The following is a 17,190-nucleotide window of genomic DNA, read 5'->3' on the forward strand; positions in this document are numbered from 1 at the left end:
AATTATTGTCCGAATGTATATAGACACATTAGAGGCAAAAGACATAGAAAGGTGTCTGGAAAAGTATGTGCAACGAGTTCTGCAGGTAGAGAAAGTGAGGGACAAATATAATATTTGGACAGGGTCTTGGAGGGCTCGAGTGGTGTTGAAACCAAATGAATGGAGCCCAGGTGGCCTCCCATTGGTAGTCCAGATAGGGCCACATCGGGGTTTTATAATATACTATAGGCAACTGAAACAACGTAGTAGGTGCAGAAAGGAAGGACACCTGGATGCACACTGTCCCCTCCTAGTGTGTTACAGGTATGAAGGAATGGAGCACAGAGCAGCAGAGTGCCAGGAGTTCATAAAATGCACTGTTTGTGGGGAGGAGGGACACTTGTATCATAGGTGCCCAACAGCTTTTGGAACCAAGGTCAGACTTGGCAAGGAACCACAAGAATTGGAAAGGGACAGTGAAGAAGAAGAGGGGGAAGAGACTGAGATAGAAATGCTAGAGAGGACTTCACAGGGAGGAGAAACGGAGACAGAGGAAAGTGGAATCTCTGTATAGAGGCTGCACAAGAAAGAACTGGAAACAAAACGGAAGGGGAAGAGAGAACAGCAAACAAAGGATCAAAAGACGTGGAAGTGGGGGAAAAAGAAAGAAATCTTGCAGACAACAGAACTGGAGATGAAGCAAGGAAAAGAGCCAGAGACACAGGCAGGGAAAAAGAAGAAAGTGCAGGGACAGAAAGTCAGGAAAAAGAAACCTGATAAAGAGGGAGGTGAGGTGGAGTCAGAGCCAGAGAACAGCTTCTTGGTATTAACTCCCCTGGGCTCCAGCCTAGAGTGGAGAGCAGGTGGTGGGAAGTGGCAGGAAGCTGGGAAAACAGAAGTCTTCCTGCCTGGAAAAGCGGTCAGGCAGTTTGCAAGAGCAACAGGCATGCAGGGAGGGTGGGGGTGGAAAGTGGAGTCATCTATGATGAGCATCGGCACAGATGATCCTTAAAGGGACAGGTGCACTCAGTTTAACATAAGCACAGCTGCATGGATTATAGTTTAAATAAATACCAGGAGTGTCTTTCCAAGGAAAAGATAGGAACAGGTCAAACCAATGTTAAATCAAGTGAAGGCAGAAATAATCTGCCTACAAGAATGTGGTATACTGGGGGATGGATTACTAACGTTTTGAGAAGAGGTGGAGATGGGGACCATCTAGATGGTCAGGGACAAATGAGAACAGAGTGGCTGGAGTGGCAATATTATTCAAGAATCCAGAGGTGAAGAATCCAGAGGTGAAGCTCAGCAGGTAGAAGATATCATCAGTGGCAAACTGCAGTAAATGATAATATCAATCAGTGGAGCAGAATTAGAAACTTTCAATATGCACCACCAGAGTGGGAGAGGAAGAAGGCTCTGCTTAGAAAGCTAGCAGTTTATGTGTTTGAAAGGAGACCGCAAATAATAGCAGGGGACTTCAACTGCACAATAGAAGTGGGTGAAAGAACAGGGGAAGGAGGAGTTGGAACTTTAGACAGTTCACCCAGAGTGTTAACAAATATAATTAAAGAAGAGTCACTAGAGGTGTGGGCAGGGAAGAAAGTTTTCACTAATATTGACCCCAGCAGAAAGAAACTATCAAGAGCTGGCTTTGTGTTTGTATCAAAAGAAAGAGATAAGGAAAAAAGAAACCGTATCTGTAGTAATTAGTGATCACTGGATGCTGAAGGCAGAACTGAGTCTTAGTAGGAGCCCTGTAAGGGGAGGGGGAATGTGGAAGTTAAACATGAGACTGTTACAAGATGAAGAGATACATCAAGCATATGCAAGACAGGATAAGGGGTGGAGAACACTGAAGAAATATTTTAAGAATTCCAAAGAATGGTGGATGATGGTAAAGAAGAGGATGGGAGAATTCTTCAGGAAGGAAGGCCAAAAAATTGTGGGGAAAAGAACCAAAGAGCAGAGAGAGCTACAAAGAAAGATGCAAGAGCTGCTAATGGAAGCGACAGAAGGAGGATGGGTATGAGAAGAACTAGAAGAAACAAGGTAAGAGATATAATACTGGTTTAAAAGAAAGGTGAGAGAGAAAATGTTTTTAGCACAAGCACTGAAGAAGTCATTGGAGAAAACAAAGAGTGGTCCTGATACTTTTTGGCTTGAGTGAAGATGGCAAAAAGAGAATTAAAAGCAGTGTGGGAAGAAGGTGGTACTCGGCTGGAGAAGCAGGAAGAGGTGTTAGAGGCAATGAGAAGAACCAGATCAGAAGAAGGAAATAGGAAGAAGATGAAGAATTTGCTGGAGAAGACTGATGAGAAAGTAGAAGAGGAGGAGGAAGCAAAGAAGATGGAAAAAAAGATAAGTTTAAAGAAACTCTAGGAGTGCTTAAAAACCTTTAAAAGAGAGAAATCACCAGATGGAATTTTACAAGAAGTTCTGTTCATTGGTAGGGAGGGATATATTGGACGTTTTCAAGGAAATAGTGGAAACGGGGGAAGCAGGGAAAGATTTTACAAGAGGTGTTGTGATCCTATTCTTCAAGAAAGGGGAGAAGGAACTCCTGAAAAACTGGGGACCAATTACACTCCCTAATATGAACTATAAGTTAATAGCCATGATGCTGGCTTTGAGGATAAGGAAAAACCTCCAGAAGATAATACATGAAGACCAAGTATGCGCAGTACCAGGTAGAGGGATCTCCAAAGCAATCAGAGTGAAGAGAGATATACTGTCCCACACCCAAGAGAGGAAAACAAACAGTTATAGCAAATCTAGATTGAGAAAAAGCATATGACAGAGTGGATTATGATTACATATTCAAAGTGCTAGGAAAAATGGGGTTCCCAGAGAAATCTGTATGTTGGATAAGGCTACTGTATGGAAAAGTGGAGAATCAAGTCCAAATTAATGGACATCTAAGTGGAACCTTTAAACTCCATACAGGAGTGAGGCAAGGGTGCCCCCTGTCACCACTACTATTTGTGTGTGGCATGGAACCGCTAGCACAAACAATAAGAAGAGACAAGGTTGTAAGTGGAGTCAAGATACTGGGTGGGGGACAGGTTAAATTTGTATTATACATAGATGATATAAACGTAGTAGTTAAAGACAGACTTTTGATTGAAAGGATGTAAAGCATATATCAGTGTGTGGAGAAGTGATAGGGACTAGACTAAATAGATTAAAAAGCACCATAATGGGAGTGGGGAACTGGAGGGTCTTGAAGAAGCTGGGCCTTTAAATAAGAGAGAGTGAAATTAGAGTGCTAGGGATCCTGATGGATGCCAAGGGAAAAAGTAGCACAGCGTGGGAAAGGGTGACGGCAAGGATACAGCAAATACTTTGGTTATGGTCTGGAAGGAGTCTTTTGCCAGAAAAGCAGTGGCAGTTAAGGCTGTGCTACTGCTGATTACTCTATATATGGGAATTGTATTCCCTCTGACGTGATAGCAGACAGAAAAAATACAGAGGGAAATATGTGCGTTCTTTTGCAATGCCAAAAGAGAGAGTTTGGCTAGATCTGAACTGTACAAAGCAAGAGAGGTTGGGGGATGGCTGTTGCCAGACTTGGGATTGTTCATCTGTGCATGGGCAGGAGAAGGCTGGGGCAGAGGTGGCAGTGCAGAGGGCCGCTGGGCAGCCCAGGTGTGGGCTCCAGGCAGCTGCAAGTGGGGGTGAGGTGGAGAGGAGGGGTGGGCACAGGCTCAGACATGCAGCCTATAAATGAAAAATTAGGGTTACAGTTGGTTTCCATTACTTAGCAGCAGTTCAAAGATGGACAATTTATTTAATGAGGTTCCCTTATATGTGAATGTAAAACAAGGAACTTTTCCCCCCATGTTGGTTGGGGGCAAAAACCTTGTCTTGTATTCAAGTAAATATGGTAAATATTACTGTCACTAAATATGGTAAATATTGCTGTTACTAATTCCATTCGGGCTCACAAATCTGAGTATGTTATTTTATTGACTAAATTTTCCCAAAATATATAAAACTTTTCTTCTTATGAAGAGCCTTGAAGAAATTAAATGGGCTGTTCACAGGGCTTCTATACACATGCAGAGAGGCTATTTCAATGCTCTGTATTTACAATACGTCAAAGCAGACTTGATTAATCGAGTCTGCTGGAGCATGGTAATTACTCCCCCAGAGCATGTCTATAAATGCCCGCACATACTGGACTCAAGAACATTAGAAAGGTTTGTGGCAGGTATAATCATATCTCTCAACATGACAAGCTGAAATATTGATAAAATGTTTGACAAGACCCACTGTAATGTGAGAGACACAAATACACATCATTCATGGATGAAACAAAATAGCAGAATTTTTAATGTGGAAAATTATGTTTATGTAGCCATAACTATGTAATTCTGACATAAATAAATAATTTTCAACTATGGAAATTATTTTTACTTGTACTGGGGTAGCATTTATGAGTGTCAGTCTTAGAGCAAGATAACATTTTATAAGACATATGAGGGAACATTAAATTTATGTGAAACAAATCAACTTTAGCTCACATCTTGTATATTATTTAGGAATTAGGTACCTACATATCTTGGAGCACCTGGGTTTCTGAGACTTAATTGAGTGCTATCCTTCAAAGTAAAAGAAGTGAGATCTGGATATTACTCACATACCATAACATGCAATACACTCACACACTGACTTACCGAATTTAAACTGAAGTACTCCTATAGGTCCATTGTCAAATCTAAGTAATAGAATATCATGAACATCTGTGCCATCAATGCTGTGGAATGCAACTTGAGGAGCTGCCCACTGAATCTGGATAAGACTACTTGACACATCAAATTGTTTGCTGAACTGCAAAGTTGCCATGGGTGAACACTCTTCTGACAAAAGCTGCATTTTGATCGGTGATAGTGCTGTGTCAAAAAGCTGCAGTTCCCCTTGAGAGCTGCCAACAAGAAATATGGCACCACTGGGATGGAAGCTTATTAAGTCAGGCAATAGTTCTGCCTGAGCTAACAGAGTCACTCTTTGCTGGATTTCGTACAGAATTATGGAAGAATCTTCACAGCCAAGGATCAGTTTGTCTTCTGCAATGTTTCTGCAGCAGGTGATGGCCTTTGATCTTAGTGGTATTCTGGTGACTGCCACACACTGTATTTTGTTCTTAACATATTCATAAGTGCAACTGTCAGCCATAGGCTCTTTGTCTGCAGAGATGGAATGCTCTACTGTGTGCACTTGGTAAGACTGATTAGCACTAAAGCTAGCATCAAGTGGGTCCCATTCTGTACGAATGTAACTTAAAACCTGAAAAAAAAATCCAGAATATTTTTATAATGGTTTGTGACAATTCATTTTTACACTGATAGTTTTTAAAATATACTACTACTAACTTCTACAAAGCAAATGCAGTAAAATCCCTGTTATCTGGCGTGAGTGGGGAATAGGGGGTGCTGGTAAGCTAGAAGTGCCAGTTGCATGAGGAACAGGGTTTCCGGCTGGACGCAGAGCTGGCGGGGAGGGGGTGGGGGATTAGGAAGGGGGTGGCTGCAGCCATGCACAGAGTGGCAGGGGCGCAGGGGGGGGGGGGGGGGGGGGGGGGGGAATTAGGAGGGGGGTGGCGGCAGCCATGCACAGAGTGGCAGCAGCGCAGGGTGGTGGGTGGTGGTGGCTGCTGCCGTGTGTGAGCTTCTCCCCCCCAGCAGGAGGCAAAGCAATGCAACAAGGCACCATGTGTGTCCCGCTGCTTTCAGCGCTGCAGCAGGAGGCAAAGCGGCATGGGGTGGCGTTGTGTGCATCCCACTGCTTTCAGCGTGGCATGGCACAGTGCCAAAATTCTGGTTAATAAGGTATTCCGGTTGGTGAACTACCGGATAACAGAGATTTTACTGTATATAAATTCCATATGATGAAAGGTTAATGATTTATGTTCATCTTCTGAGTGGACAGAGGCCCCAGGACCCCAGCCATTCCCCTGGGCTACATGCTGTGCCATGACAGCCTCATGCTGCATGCCATGCTGCATGACCTCCTTCCTCAGTGCTCTGCACTGCATGGAGTCCCTAGGTCCCTCCAAACTTCCAGATCCAGGTTCCCTCAGCCTTGTGGGCAGCCAGGGAAGATACCAGAAGCTTGAGCAGGGATGGGAAGCCTGGAGAGTCTGGTGACAGTAGCAGGACAATGATAGGGGGTGTGGTGTTCATACCGGGAGCCCATAGGCTGCAGGTGAAACCCTGGGGGACAACATGAAGCCTGTGGGCTGCCAGATTGACAGCCCTGATTTAGTCCGTAAAAGCCATACCATATTCTCACAGCTCAATAAGCCAGGCAAATTGGCCATTTTACAGTAACATTTTTAAACCGTATTTATTTTTAAAGGATAATAATCCTTTAAAAGTAAGGATTAAAAAGAAAGATAAAAGTAAAACATCACATAATCTGAACATTATTGGTTCATGAACCATTCTTAGCAAGTTATCAGAAGAGAAGATTTAATTATAGCCTTCAACTACCTGAGGGGTGGTTCCAAAGAGGATGGAGCTAGACTCTTCTCAGTGGTGGCAGATGACAGAATGAAGAGCAAAGTCTCAAGTTGCAGCAAGGGAAGTTTAGGTTGGATATTAGGAAAAACTGTCACTAGAAGGGTAGTAAAACACTGGAACAGGTTACCTAGAGAGGTTGTGGACTGTCCACACTTGGAGATTTTTAAGACCCAGCTAGACAAACCGTTGGCTGGGATGATACAGTTGGGGATAATTCGTCTTTGAGCAGGAGGTTGGCTCTAACCCTAATTTTCTATGATTCTAAGATGCAAGACAAGGTAGTTCTTCTAATGTTCTCAAATCAGCAAAGGAACCTGGGAAACAAGTTTCTCACTGAAAGCCAAGAAGACTTAAGTATTTGTTTTTAAACAAACAGAAACTGAACCTTGGGAGTAAATGTTACCCAGTACATCAAGAGCCAAAGGTTTTTGATTGTTTGCTCCAGGATGTTGTGAGAAAAAACATTACTGTCCATTATTTAGACTGCAGTGGTAAAAATAGACTACACCTCAAAATGTGTACTGTTCACTAAAAGATGAGTAAATAGGAGAGGTTTGTTGATGACACTGGTGGTTTGGATTCAGAATAAATGAATATGTGATAGCAGAGAAGAATACCCAGCTTCAGGAACTTGTAGGTTAATTGAACTAGAGGCAGAGCACAGAAATATCATGCAACAAAGGCAATGGTAAGTAACTGAAAAATATATATAGCATGGGAAATTGGGATGTACCCAGAAGAGAATGTTGTTGAATCAAACATACTCATGTCTCTGAATGTGTTTGAGACAATGGCATTGCACAATGCTCTTGAACAGGGAAGCTATGGAAGAAATATTGACAGAAGTTAAATAAAAAGTCTGCTTTAAGAAGAGGTTTTTTTTGGCTGAGAGAGACAAAAGGTTAAGCAAAAAAATCCATCTAGAAAAATGAGAGGATGGATATCAATCAGAACAGTGATAAACTTGTTTGTATTTTTCATGCCAAACAAACAGAGAAAAAATTTGAAGTGAGCCAGATTCTGTTCTCAGTTATACCCATTTAACCCATCTACCATATTCTAATGCTGCTGACCTGTCCATAATTTTGGAGTTCCTAAAGGTAAAAATGTTCAGATAACACTACTAAAGTCACTAAGTAGATCATGAACCTGGGAGAGAAAAGAAAATTTGGAAATTTCACTTGGATCTGAAAATATAGAAATAGAACATGCTGTAGCCTAGTTAAATGCAGTTTGTAAATGACTATGCCAAAGTTTATGAGTCTAACTCAGGAGAGCATTTAGCCTTTTGTCCTCCAGGGTAGGGGGAAAGAAAATTATATTTTTACCAAATGCTGACATATCAGAATGTAAGATATCACCAGGGATCTGGGTTTTCAATTTGCCATGGAAAAAAAAGATTTTCTCCTTTAAAGGAGAAAATAATGGATTTAGGAAACTACAGATTTCCCCTTGCAGGCTTGCAGAGTTATACCTTGCTGCCTGGGGCTGTGGGGAGTAGGATGCAGGGGACAGAGGGCACCACCTGCATGTTCGCATGTACACATGGACGTGGCAGCTAAGGAGGGTGGTGGAAAGCAGCTCCCTCCAGAGAAGTGTGTGGGGGGCACAGAAGACTCATGGGGGAGGGTCGGGGGAGGGCACATGCCCCCCCAGATTTCTGTGCCCACAGGGGAGTGCAGGGCTGCAGCCAGGCCAGACTAGCTTCAGGCAGGAGCCACCTCCGTAGCACAGCGGGTGGGACCCAGTGCAGGAGGGAGCACCGCAACACCATGGATCAAACTGTTAGCTTCTAGGAATGTTTACAGCTAGCATCATCCATATCATAAGCTGGCTGGCAAACATAAGATTACACAAGTACAAACTGAACTAACAAGTACAGATAAAAAGATAGGTGTTGCGCTGTACCATAAGGTTTGATGGAACATACGCTCCAATGGAAGGAAGAGTGAACTCCTGAGACAGTGGCCTTCCATAGGGAATGCCCCCCTGCACCTGGAAATGCAGTTGTAAAGACAGTAAAATCAGGCATTTTCAGAAACAGTTTCAGAACCAATCTCTAAATGATAGAGCCAAAACTATCAATTTGAGCTTAACTCTGAAATGAATAAGAGTGAACATGGTACATCTGGCAAACCATGACATAGGCACTGTATCTTTCTGAGAACTTATCTAAAAAAGGCCCCATACCATTACTTTTCTGCCAACCTGTCTGGAACACTAAAAATTCCAAAGAATGATCCATTCAAGTGGAAGGTGAGTATGGTTCTCTAGGGGCAATATATTCAGAAAAAATTATTACTAGTAGGCAGTCTAGCTGTCTTCATGAAATTGTCACTACAGATTCCCATATAGAGACTCGAGAATAGTGACAACATTCTCAAGGAGATAAAGCCAATATACTCATTTCTCTAAGTGTGTTTGAGACAATGGCATTGTACCATACTCTTGAGCAGGGAAGCTATGGAAAAAATATGGCAATTGTACAGGTAGCAAAACTTTTGCTCCCTGCCTATAGCTAGCCTCTAATTTAGCTAAATATTTATGCTGACTAAATGGGAAGTGTTAATGGTTACTATGCAATCATCTGACATTAAAAGTAATGGAAATATGTATCTTAATAATTGCACACCAAGGGAACCTGTAAAAAAGGTCAGGGTGGACAAAGGATTATTGTGACCATGGATCTCTGTAATGCAATTTTTCCAAGTACAGAGACCAAGGTAGCCTTTCAAATATGTGAAATAGAAATCTTGCACAAGCAAGCCTTGAAAGCCTTCCTAACTTTAATGAAATGATCTTTGTGGCCTACTGGGACTCAAATTTCTGTCTTCTTACAGCAGATTTCAATACTGTGCATTATTCTTTTACATATTTTGGTTGTGCAACTACATTCTTTTTTGGACCTCTCCTCACATGCAATAGAAAGACATGAGGATTCTCAAAATCTTCTGGCTCTTATAGGGCAGAACACTGACAGCATCATTTTAACCTCTTAATTGTGAAAGAGGCTCTCCCTGAAGATTCAGATGGTAAAGAAGGAAACACAGGCAATACAGAGGAGTGATTGTCATAGACACGGGTGACAAACTTGAGAAAACAAAATCAGGATACATGCATCTGTCATCTAATCATTTTAAAGTCACGTAGCAGAATTGAATACAATAATAAAATGTGGTCTTTTATGAAAAAATGGGGTAAAACTCCACTAGTTACTTTAAATTCGGAGGAACTATAACCTGGCCTTCCAGAGTACTGTTTCCACCTGCCATTACACTCTAAGCTTCCTAATTTTACAGAATTTTGTAAGAAGGCCCCTAGAAAGGTGATCCAGAATAGGGCAGGATAATTCATCGCAGTGTAACTCCAGACATTAGAAATGGTTCTCAAAACAAGGAGTAGGAGCTTGAGGCTATAATTCAAGTTCTATAGCTCCCACTCTTTGTTTTGAGAACCATTTACAATTTCTGGGATTTTTTTCAAAAAATACATTCTGACCGAATTGTAATTTAAGAAGTCGGGGACTCAAGAAAGCTTTTCTTGAAGGCACAATGTGCACTATATATAGCTACGAACAATGAGAACATATCTCTTAAGATTGGGATAGATGTGTGGCTTGGCATACTTTGAAGACAGAAAACATTACCAAGCCTAGAGAAACCTGTTTGTTGTGGTTTCCATCTTTACCAAAAATCACTTGCCTTGGCACTAAAAAGATTTGGTGAGCAACTTCTAGCACATCCTTTTTAATCTCAGAAGTGAGGCCTGAATTTCTCAGTCAGAAATGCCTCTTGATAATAACTTTTATACCACTGACTAGATAACTAAATCACAGACATGTTGCTTCAAAAGCATGTCAATAAGTCTAGACACTTATCTAGGCTTTTGAAAAACAGCCATGGGAATTGTAATATGAAGTCCATAGTTTACAGCATTTTGATGATACCTACAGCAGGGGTGCTCAACCTGCCAGATGTGGCCCGTGGCAACATGTAATCTGACCCATGGAACCACCCCAGGGCACATGTGCAGACCTGTGGTCCATGGCCCGTGCACTAGATTAGGTGTGCAGGGCAGTGTGCGGCCCAGTCCTGGCACACAGGGGCCAGCCAAGCCGTGTGGGCCCAATCCAGGCATGCAGGATCCTATCTGGCCCACAGAGCCCAAACATTTGAGCACTGTACTACAAAAACTATATATATTATAATTATATATAACTATATATATATAACCAAAAAATTAAGTACACTGTAATATTCCAGCAATCCATCTGACTGGGATTCTTTAATGTCAATAGTAGTGTCATGGACCCTCTGCAAACCAAAAGGGAAATTTCAGTCATGTCAACAGTCCTAGTCCTAACTTCTCTAGCAAAGGAAGGCAATATCTGTGTAGGGATAGGAAGTCAGGAATGAGGTGATGTCTCTGACTTCATCTCATTCCTGAGATGAAGCTCAGTGGAAGTAGTCAGAACAACTATAGGAATCCGAGAGGGCAAACAGGGCAATATCTCCCTTACAGAAACAGCTGTAACATAACAGGGCAGAGAAATCAAGGCTACCAACCCAAATGAAGTTTAGCTTTTGCTATAGACCCTAGGACCATACAATTTTGGCTTGTGACTCCAAAAGGAGATGTCTAGAGTAATTTTCAAAAAGCAGAACCAATTATTTTCTGTCAAGAAGTACTCTATTTTGGTTTTGTAAGCACTGCACCACAAACTATAGTAAGTGTATTTTAAAATGGTTTGCATTGTAATTTATGCATGTTCTCCCTATTAAAGCAGCAGTCATGCACCCGTGTTGTACATTTCAATCCTTTTTTCCTATGATAGTAGCCTGTGCACTGCATTAACTAATCAGCAGAATGAGAAGAATGATATGCTCTAACCTCTAAAATCCTAATTCAAAAATCATAACATTCAGAGTTACAGAATTTAATCTTAGTAACTGGAGTGACTTAGTTATGTTAGTTAAAAGATTTTTCTCTCACTTTGATGTTTGAAAGTAGTAGTAGTACACTTCTTGGTGAAAACTTTTGAACACTCAAGTAATTGCAGCATTTTGCATAGAGTACTAAGAAAGGATAAAGCCCACATACTGAACCAAATAAGAGTTTTTTAACAGTAGATTCTAAGCAGAAAATCGGCTTACCAAAAAGATAAAAAAGAAAACAAAGAAAACACAGAAATAAGCTCTCTGTGACTGAACTGTCACTCTTTCAGATGAGAAAAAATGTTTGATTTACTTTATGGATGTTAGAAAACCGCTAGTTTAATTTCACACCATCAAGCTCCAAAAAACAACAAACATTTTAATTAGAAATGTTGAGCGGGAAATGTAATGCACTCTAGGGTAAAATGTCCTCATAGACAACAGGCACTATTAGGAAGGAAAAATACTTCTGGTTTTGAACTGCCTTTAAATAAGAACTTCAACTGCAGATTTAGGTGCTACACTGTATTTACAGTTCCACAGCCAATCTTATTTATTTGCATCTCCATTTACCATTTATTTTCTTTGAAATTTATCACCATAATCTTTACTTTATATTATTCACTGAGCTTTTAACCCAATGTGATATCAATAATTTTACATTCTTTGCTTCATCTCTGGGTTAGGTGTTTCAGTTATTTCTTTACATATAGCATACATGTTTCTGAATATTGCAATAATTGCAGGGTAGCTCACACTTAAAAGGTTAACTATATTTATTTCACAAGTTTGAGAGACAATAACTCAGAAGCAATAGCTATTAAAGACTTTCTGTTGAGAGAAAAAATGTAATGGTCTCTCTTAGGCAAATTATTTTTCCACAGGAATGAAAAGTAATTTCAACGATTCTCACAAGCTGCAGCTGCAGTGAAAATAAACACAGCAAGATAAATGCAAAGCATCACAGCATCTGAACATTGGCACCTCTCTCCCTTATTAATTCATGTTTGCAGAATAGAATCCTTGTTGTTGACTTTAACATGTGTTTCCCAAAAACATTTAATCTAAGGATGATCTTACATTGGATTTTATTTGTTCATAACAAAGAGTTTAAATGATTTCTTGAAGATACCACCTCTGTTTGTTTTCAAAAGCAAAACAGCAGCACTACTGCTACAGGAGAACAGATTAAATAGCATCCTTGAACATTCATACTATTGCTAATAGTATGTGCCCAATGTTTTACTGGCCCATACTGCATGAAAAAAGAGTCTTGCCCCAAAGAGTCTGCATTTGAAATAGACCAGATACAGCCAAAGGAGCAGGGGTGGGGTGCAACACAAAGGCAAAGCAGCTGGATGGCTAAATCTGGCAATTTTACTTTAAAAAACATTTTCTTATAATATAATATAATATAATATAATATAATATAAGCTATGATCTTAACTCTGAAGAGAGAGCAAACATGTTTATCCTTGCTGTGTCCAGCTTTGGTGATATTCTGGGGTCTATTCAAGACCCAAAAAAGGCAGTCCTAGCCTTGACCATCTTACAGTTTAAGAAAGGTATACCAGGAGATCCAGGGGAAGGTGGTAATTTAGAAATCCATTTTTGCATATAAACTTTAATGCATAAAACATTAATCTGACAGGTTATCTTTTTATAGATCTTCTGTAAGGAGTGTCTTTAGAAAGAAACTAAACAAATAGAGAGAGACTAGGTCCCTGGATTAGGAGGCCATTTCAGACACAGACAGCAAGGAAGAAGGTACAAAGATATGAGAAAAAAACAAAGGTAATGGGAATGATGGCATCATTGGCAGAGCGATGTTAAGTGATGTCAGGATAAGAAATAAAATTTGAGATGTCAATCAGGTGAAATTAAACATTGAAGCCATGCAGTATGAAAATGGAGCATAAGATATTTAAACCTGATGCAGAACTTTAAATACAATACTGGGAAGCCAAAGAAGGGATTCAGAAAAAATGATCTAATCAACAGGCAAGGAAGATAAAGTTAGCAGCTGTGTTCTGGAGAGATTAGAAGATGGGGAATGCAATATGGGAATCAAAGAGGCCATAGAGGAGGAGGCTGAAAAGGAATGGACAACCTTTTTAGCTGGTGGAACAGAAAGGTACACTCATATTTTTGATGCATTATAGCAAAAGCTGGCCCAGGACTTGACAACAGTAAGTATGTTTGCATATATGGGAAGAAAAACAAGGATGAGTCAAAGAAGCCATAACTATGCTGGTGTAGTTTCTTTGGCATATAACTGCTTTAGAAAGAATATAGACAGCAGGGCTGTGCGAAGCTTCGGTCCCTGATTTGATTCGGCCCAATTCGGTGGCCGAATCTCCAAATCTGAATTGAATCAGAGGACCCTTTAATCTCTCTGAATTGAATCGGAACCCTCCAAATCGATTTGGAGAGATGCAGAAAGATTCGGAGATTCGGACACAGAGACAGTTTTAAATGTTTTTTCTACATACCTCTAGGTAGCAGGCAGCTTGTGAACACTGCGATGTTGGGGTGAATGGAGAGTCTCACAGGAGTGCGGGGGGCTCCCCAGTGCACTCGGCCGCAGACCCAGAAGTGGACCAGAAGCACTTCCAGTCCACTTCCAGGTCCACCAGGAAGTGCACCGGAAGGAACCCCCCACGCCTCCCCGGCTCGGTGACTGGTGCCTCCTGGGTCGGGGGGGCCACCTGGAGTCCCCTCGAGGTGGATCACTGTGCCAGGAGGGCATGGGGGGCACCCCCAGCATGCTCCCCAGAGGACCTGTAAGTGAACTGGAAGTACTTGGCAGGGAATGTATTAGTAGATGGCAACTTGGGCAGCAGCGACCACAAGATGATTGTGTTCAGGTGCCTGAGGAAAGGAAGGGTGGAGAACAGCAGAATAAGGACCCTGGACTTCCGTGCACTCATGGGAAGGATCCCCAGGGAAGCCAAGTTGAGCGGGGGAGAAGCTCTGGAGACCTAGCTGTACTTTAAAGAAGCCTTACTGTTATGTCTCAGCTCTGTATTCTTGGGCAACCCTGGCACAGGATGCAGTCTGTCTGACTCACAAAGGACTCACCTCCCCCCCCCTCCCTCCCTCTCTACCTAAACGAAACTGATTAAGATGCAGTGAGAGACGCACCTAAGACCCTCACCAGATAAGGGTGACAAGAGTGAATCAACTGCCCTAGGTCTCATTTACATCCGAGATGGAACCAGATGACCATTCATTTACATGAGAGATGGAGAACAGAAAGCCTGAAGCAGAGACTGCAGTGAATTCTGGGACCAGAGAAGCAGGAGAGCGCTGCATGATGGGGAATCTGTGCTTCCAATGTTAATCAACCCATGTTCACACACACCCAGCTCAGCATTTATCAGCTAAGGACTTCCCCCCCCCAGACACACACACACAGCTCTAAGTTTAATAGGCATCTCGGGCCATACATTCCCCGGTCCCACTATGGGAGGCCTATTTAAACTTGATTGACTAAAACTCGGTTGCCGGGTTAGGGAATGCTGAGGCAAGAGACCGAGTCAGAGGGGGTATGGGCAACATTTGAACAATGGTTAAGGGTTCATCGCAGCATCCAGCCTGCTGGAGCCGTAATTACAGGTGTTGTCATATCTTTCCCGAGACGACTGGTGGGAGTCCTCTCCACAAAAGGTTATGAGCACCCCAATAATTGCTTTAAGTCTGTTAAAAGACTATAGTAAGATCTGGAAAAGTCATGCTAAGCTGAGGCTTGTGCACAACAAGTAAAAATCCAAAATCCTGATGCTGCAAGCTATCTATTGTTCCTGAAGAAACCATGAGATATCCCATCAGTATATCTGCCACCCATAGGAATCTCAAGCTGGCTCCCAAGTATTTGGGTTACTCCCTAATCTTAAGTGTTTCCTGATTATCAATCAGTTTCCTGAGATGGTCCAAACCAGATAACCCCTTGTCAATAGAAAAGACAATGATTTACACTACTGAGGGTGCTACGGAGCAGCTGAACTGAGGGTATAAAAATCTGTAAGGGTGTGTGCTGCAAGAAGAAGAAGGAGGAGGAGAAGGAGGAGGAAAGGAGAAGGAGAGGAAAAGGAAAGAAGAAGAAAACTCCTGTGCTGACACCATCCCCTGTCGTTCTTGGGACGCTGGAAGAACAGATCATCTCTCCCTTCAAGGACTGTGCTACAGACTGTGCCTGTCAGCTTTGCAGCCTGAGTACCGTGGACTAGGTGAGATCCCAGCGTTCTCTGTCTTCTTTCTAGGCATAAACTTCTGAACCTGAACTGTATCAGTTAAGCTTGAGCTAAGTTTCCCCAAATACTTAGTGAAACCAGGGTAGTATTGTCATTGTTGGTGTTTGTTTTTCTTTTGCATGTCTATTACTACTAGTACTATTATATACTTCATATGCTTAGCAATAAATAACTTTTATAGTCAAACTGGTAGTAATTGGGTATATTTTTCCTTCTCTGCTTCTCTTTCCTCCCGTGCTCTGCAGCAACGCTTCTTTTACCTATGCTAAAGATCCCTGTGAAGCCCAAATTATTGTGGGGTCTGCTCATCAAGAGGCCAAAGATTGGGACGTGCTGAGTTTGAAACACATAAGGGGATCAGCTTGTACAGGCTGATTGACCCAGTTTGACTCAGACGTGCCCTTATGAACTGAATGCTGGCCCATGAGGGTGTCAGCTGGACACCCAGCCGGATTCAGAGGGATTCTGTTTACCTGTGTGCTTGTGTCTGACTGCATTTTATTGTTGCTCTTATGAACTGATTCTTGGCATATGAGGGTGTCAGCCTGTCCATGCTGATCAGCCCGGCCAGGTCAGGCGTGTCACGTTAATTTGTGTGTGTTTGTGTGTATGACTGATTTGGTGACTGGAGGAACCCAGTCCCATTGAGATTGAGTCCTGCAAGATAGCTCCACTGGGGGTGAGGGCTTGCAGAAGGGAGAAATACAGCTCCGTATAGTAACACAAGCAGCACATTGACAGAATCACCAAGATCCTAGAAACTATCCCTAATAAATGAGCACACCCCAAAGTAATGGGCAGATTTGGTAACATTACTGAGAATGCAGGAACAAACCATCCCAACGTGCAGGAGGACTACTGAGTATGGCAGAAGGCTAGCTTGGCTTAGCAGGAAACTCTTCAGTAAACTAAATCACAAAAAGCAATCTTATAAGAAGTGGAAACTTGGACAAACAACTAGGGAGGATATAAGAGTATTGCTTGGGCATGCAGGGAAGGCCAAAGAATGATTGGAGTTGCAGCTAAAAAGGGACATGAAGGGTAACAAGAAGGGTTTCTACAACTATCTCAGTAACAAGAGGAAGATCAGGGAAAGTATGGGTCCATTACTGAATGGGGGAGGCAACCTAGTGCCAGAGGATGCAGAAAAGACTGAAGTGCTCAATGCCTTTTTCACCTCAGTCTTCACTGGCAAGGTCAGCTCCCAGACTACTGCACCTGGCAGCACAGCTTTGGAAAGGAGATGAGCAGCCAACAATGGTAAAAGAACGCATTAGGGACTATTTAGAAAAGCTGGACATATACAAGTCCATGGAGCTAGATGGGATGAACCTGAGGATGCTGAGGTATTGGCTGATGTGATTACAGAGCTCCTAGCCATCATCTTTGAAAACTCATAGATTCATAGATGCTAGGGTCGGAAGGGACCTCAATAGATCGAGTCTGACCCCCTGCATAGGCAGGAAAGAGTGCTGGGTTTAGATGACCCCAGCTAGATGC

General features: G+C 42.1%; 1 protein-coding gene across 2 annotated transcripts in view; it reads right to left on the reverse strand.

Moving 5' to 3' along the window:
* Nucleotides 1–17,190, reverse strand: part of WDPCP (WD repeat containing planar cell polarity effector) — a 287,418-nt gene that overhangs the window by 129,466 nt on the left and 140,762 nt on the right. For both annotated transcript variants that reach the window (XM_014525820.2, XM_025192301.1), the window contains exon 11: nucleotides 4,659–5,268. In XM_014525820.2, the coding sequence (XP_014381306.1) occupies nucleotides 4,659–5,268 (610 nt within the window). The remainder of the gene's footprint in view (nucleotides 1–4,658; nucleotides 5,269–17,190) is intronic.

Source organism: Alligator sinensis, unplaced genomic scaffold (assembly GCF_000455745.1).
Source record: "Alligator sinensis unplaced genomic scaffold, ASM45574v1 scaffold219_1, whole genome shotgun sequence".
Taxonomy (NCBI): Eukaryota; Metazoa; Chordata; order Crocodylia; family Alligatoridae; genus Alligator; species Alligator sinensis.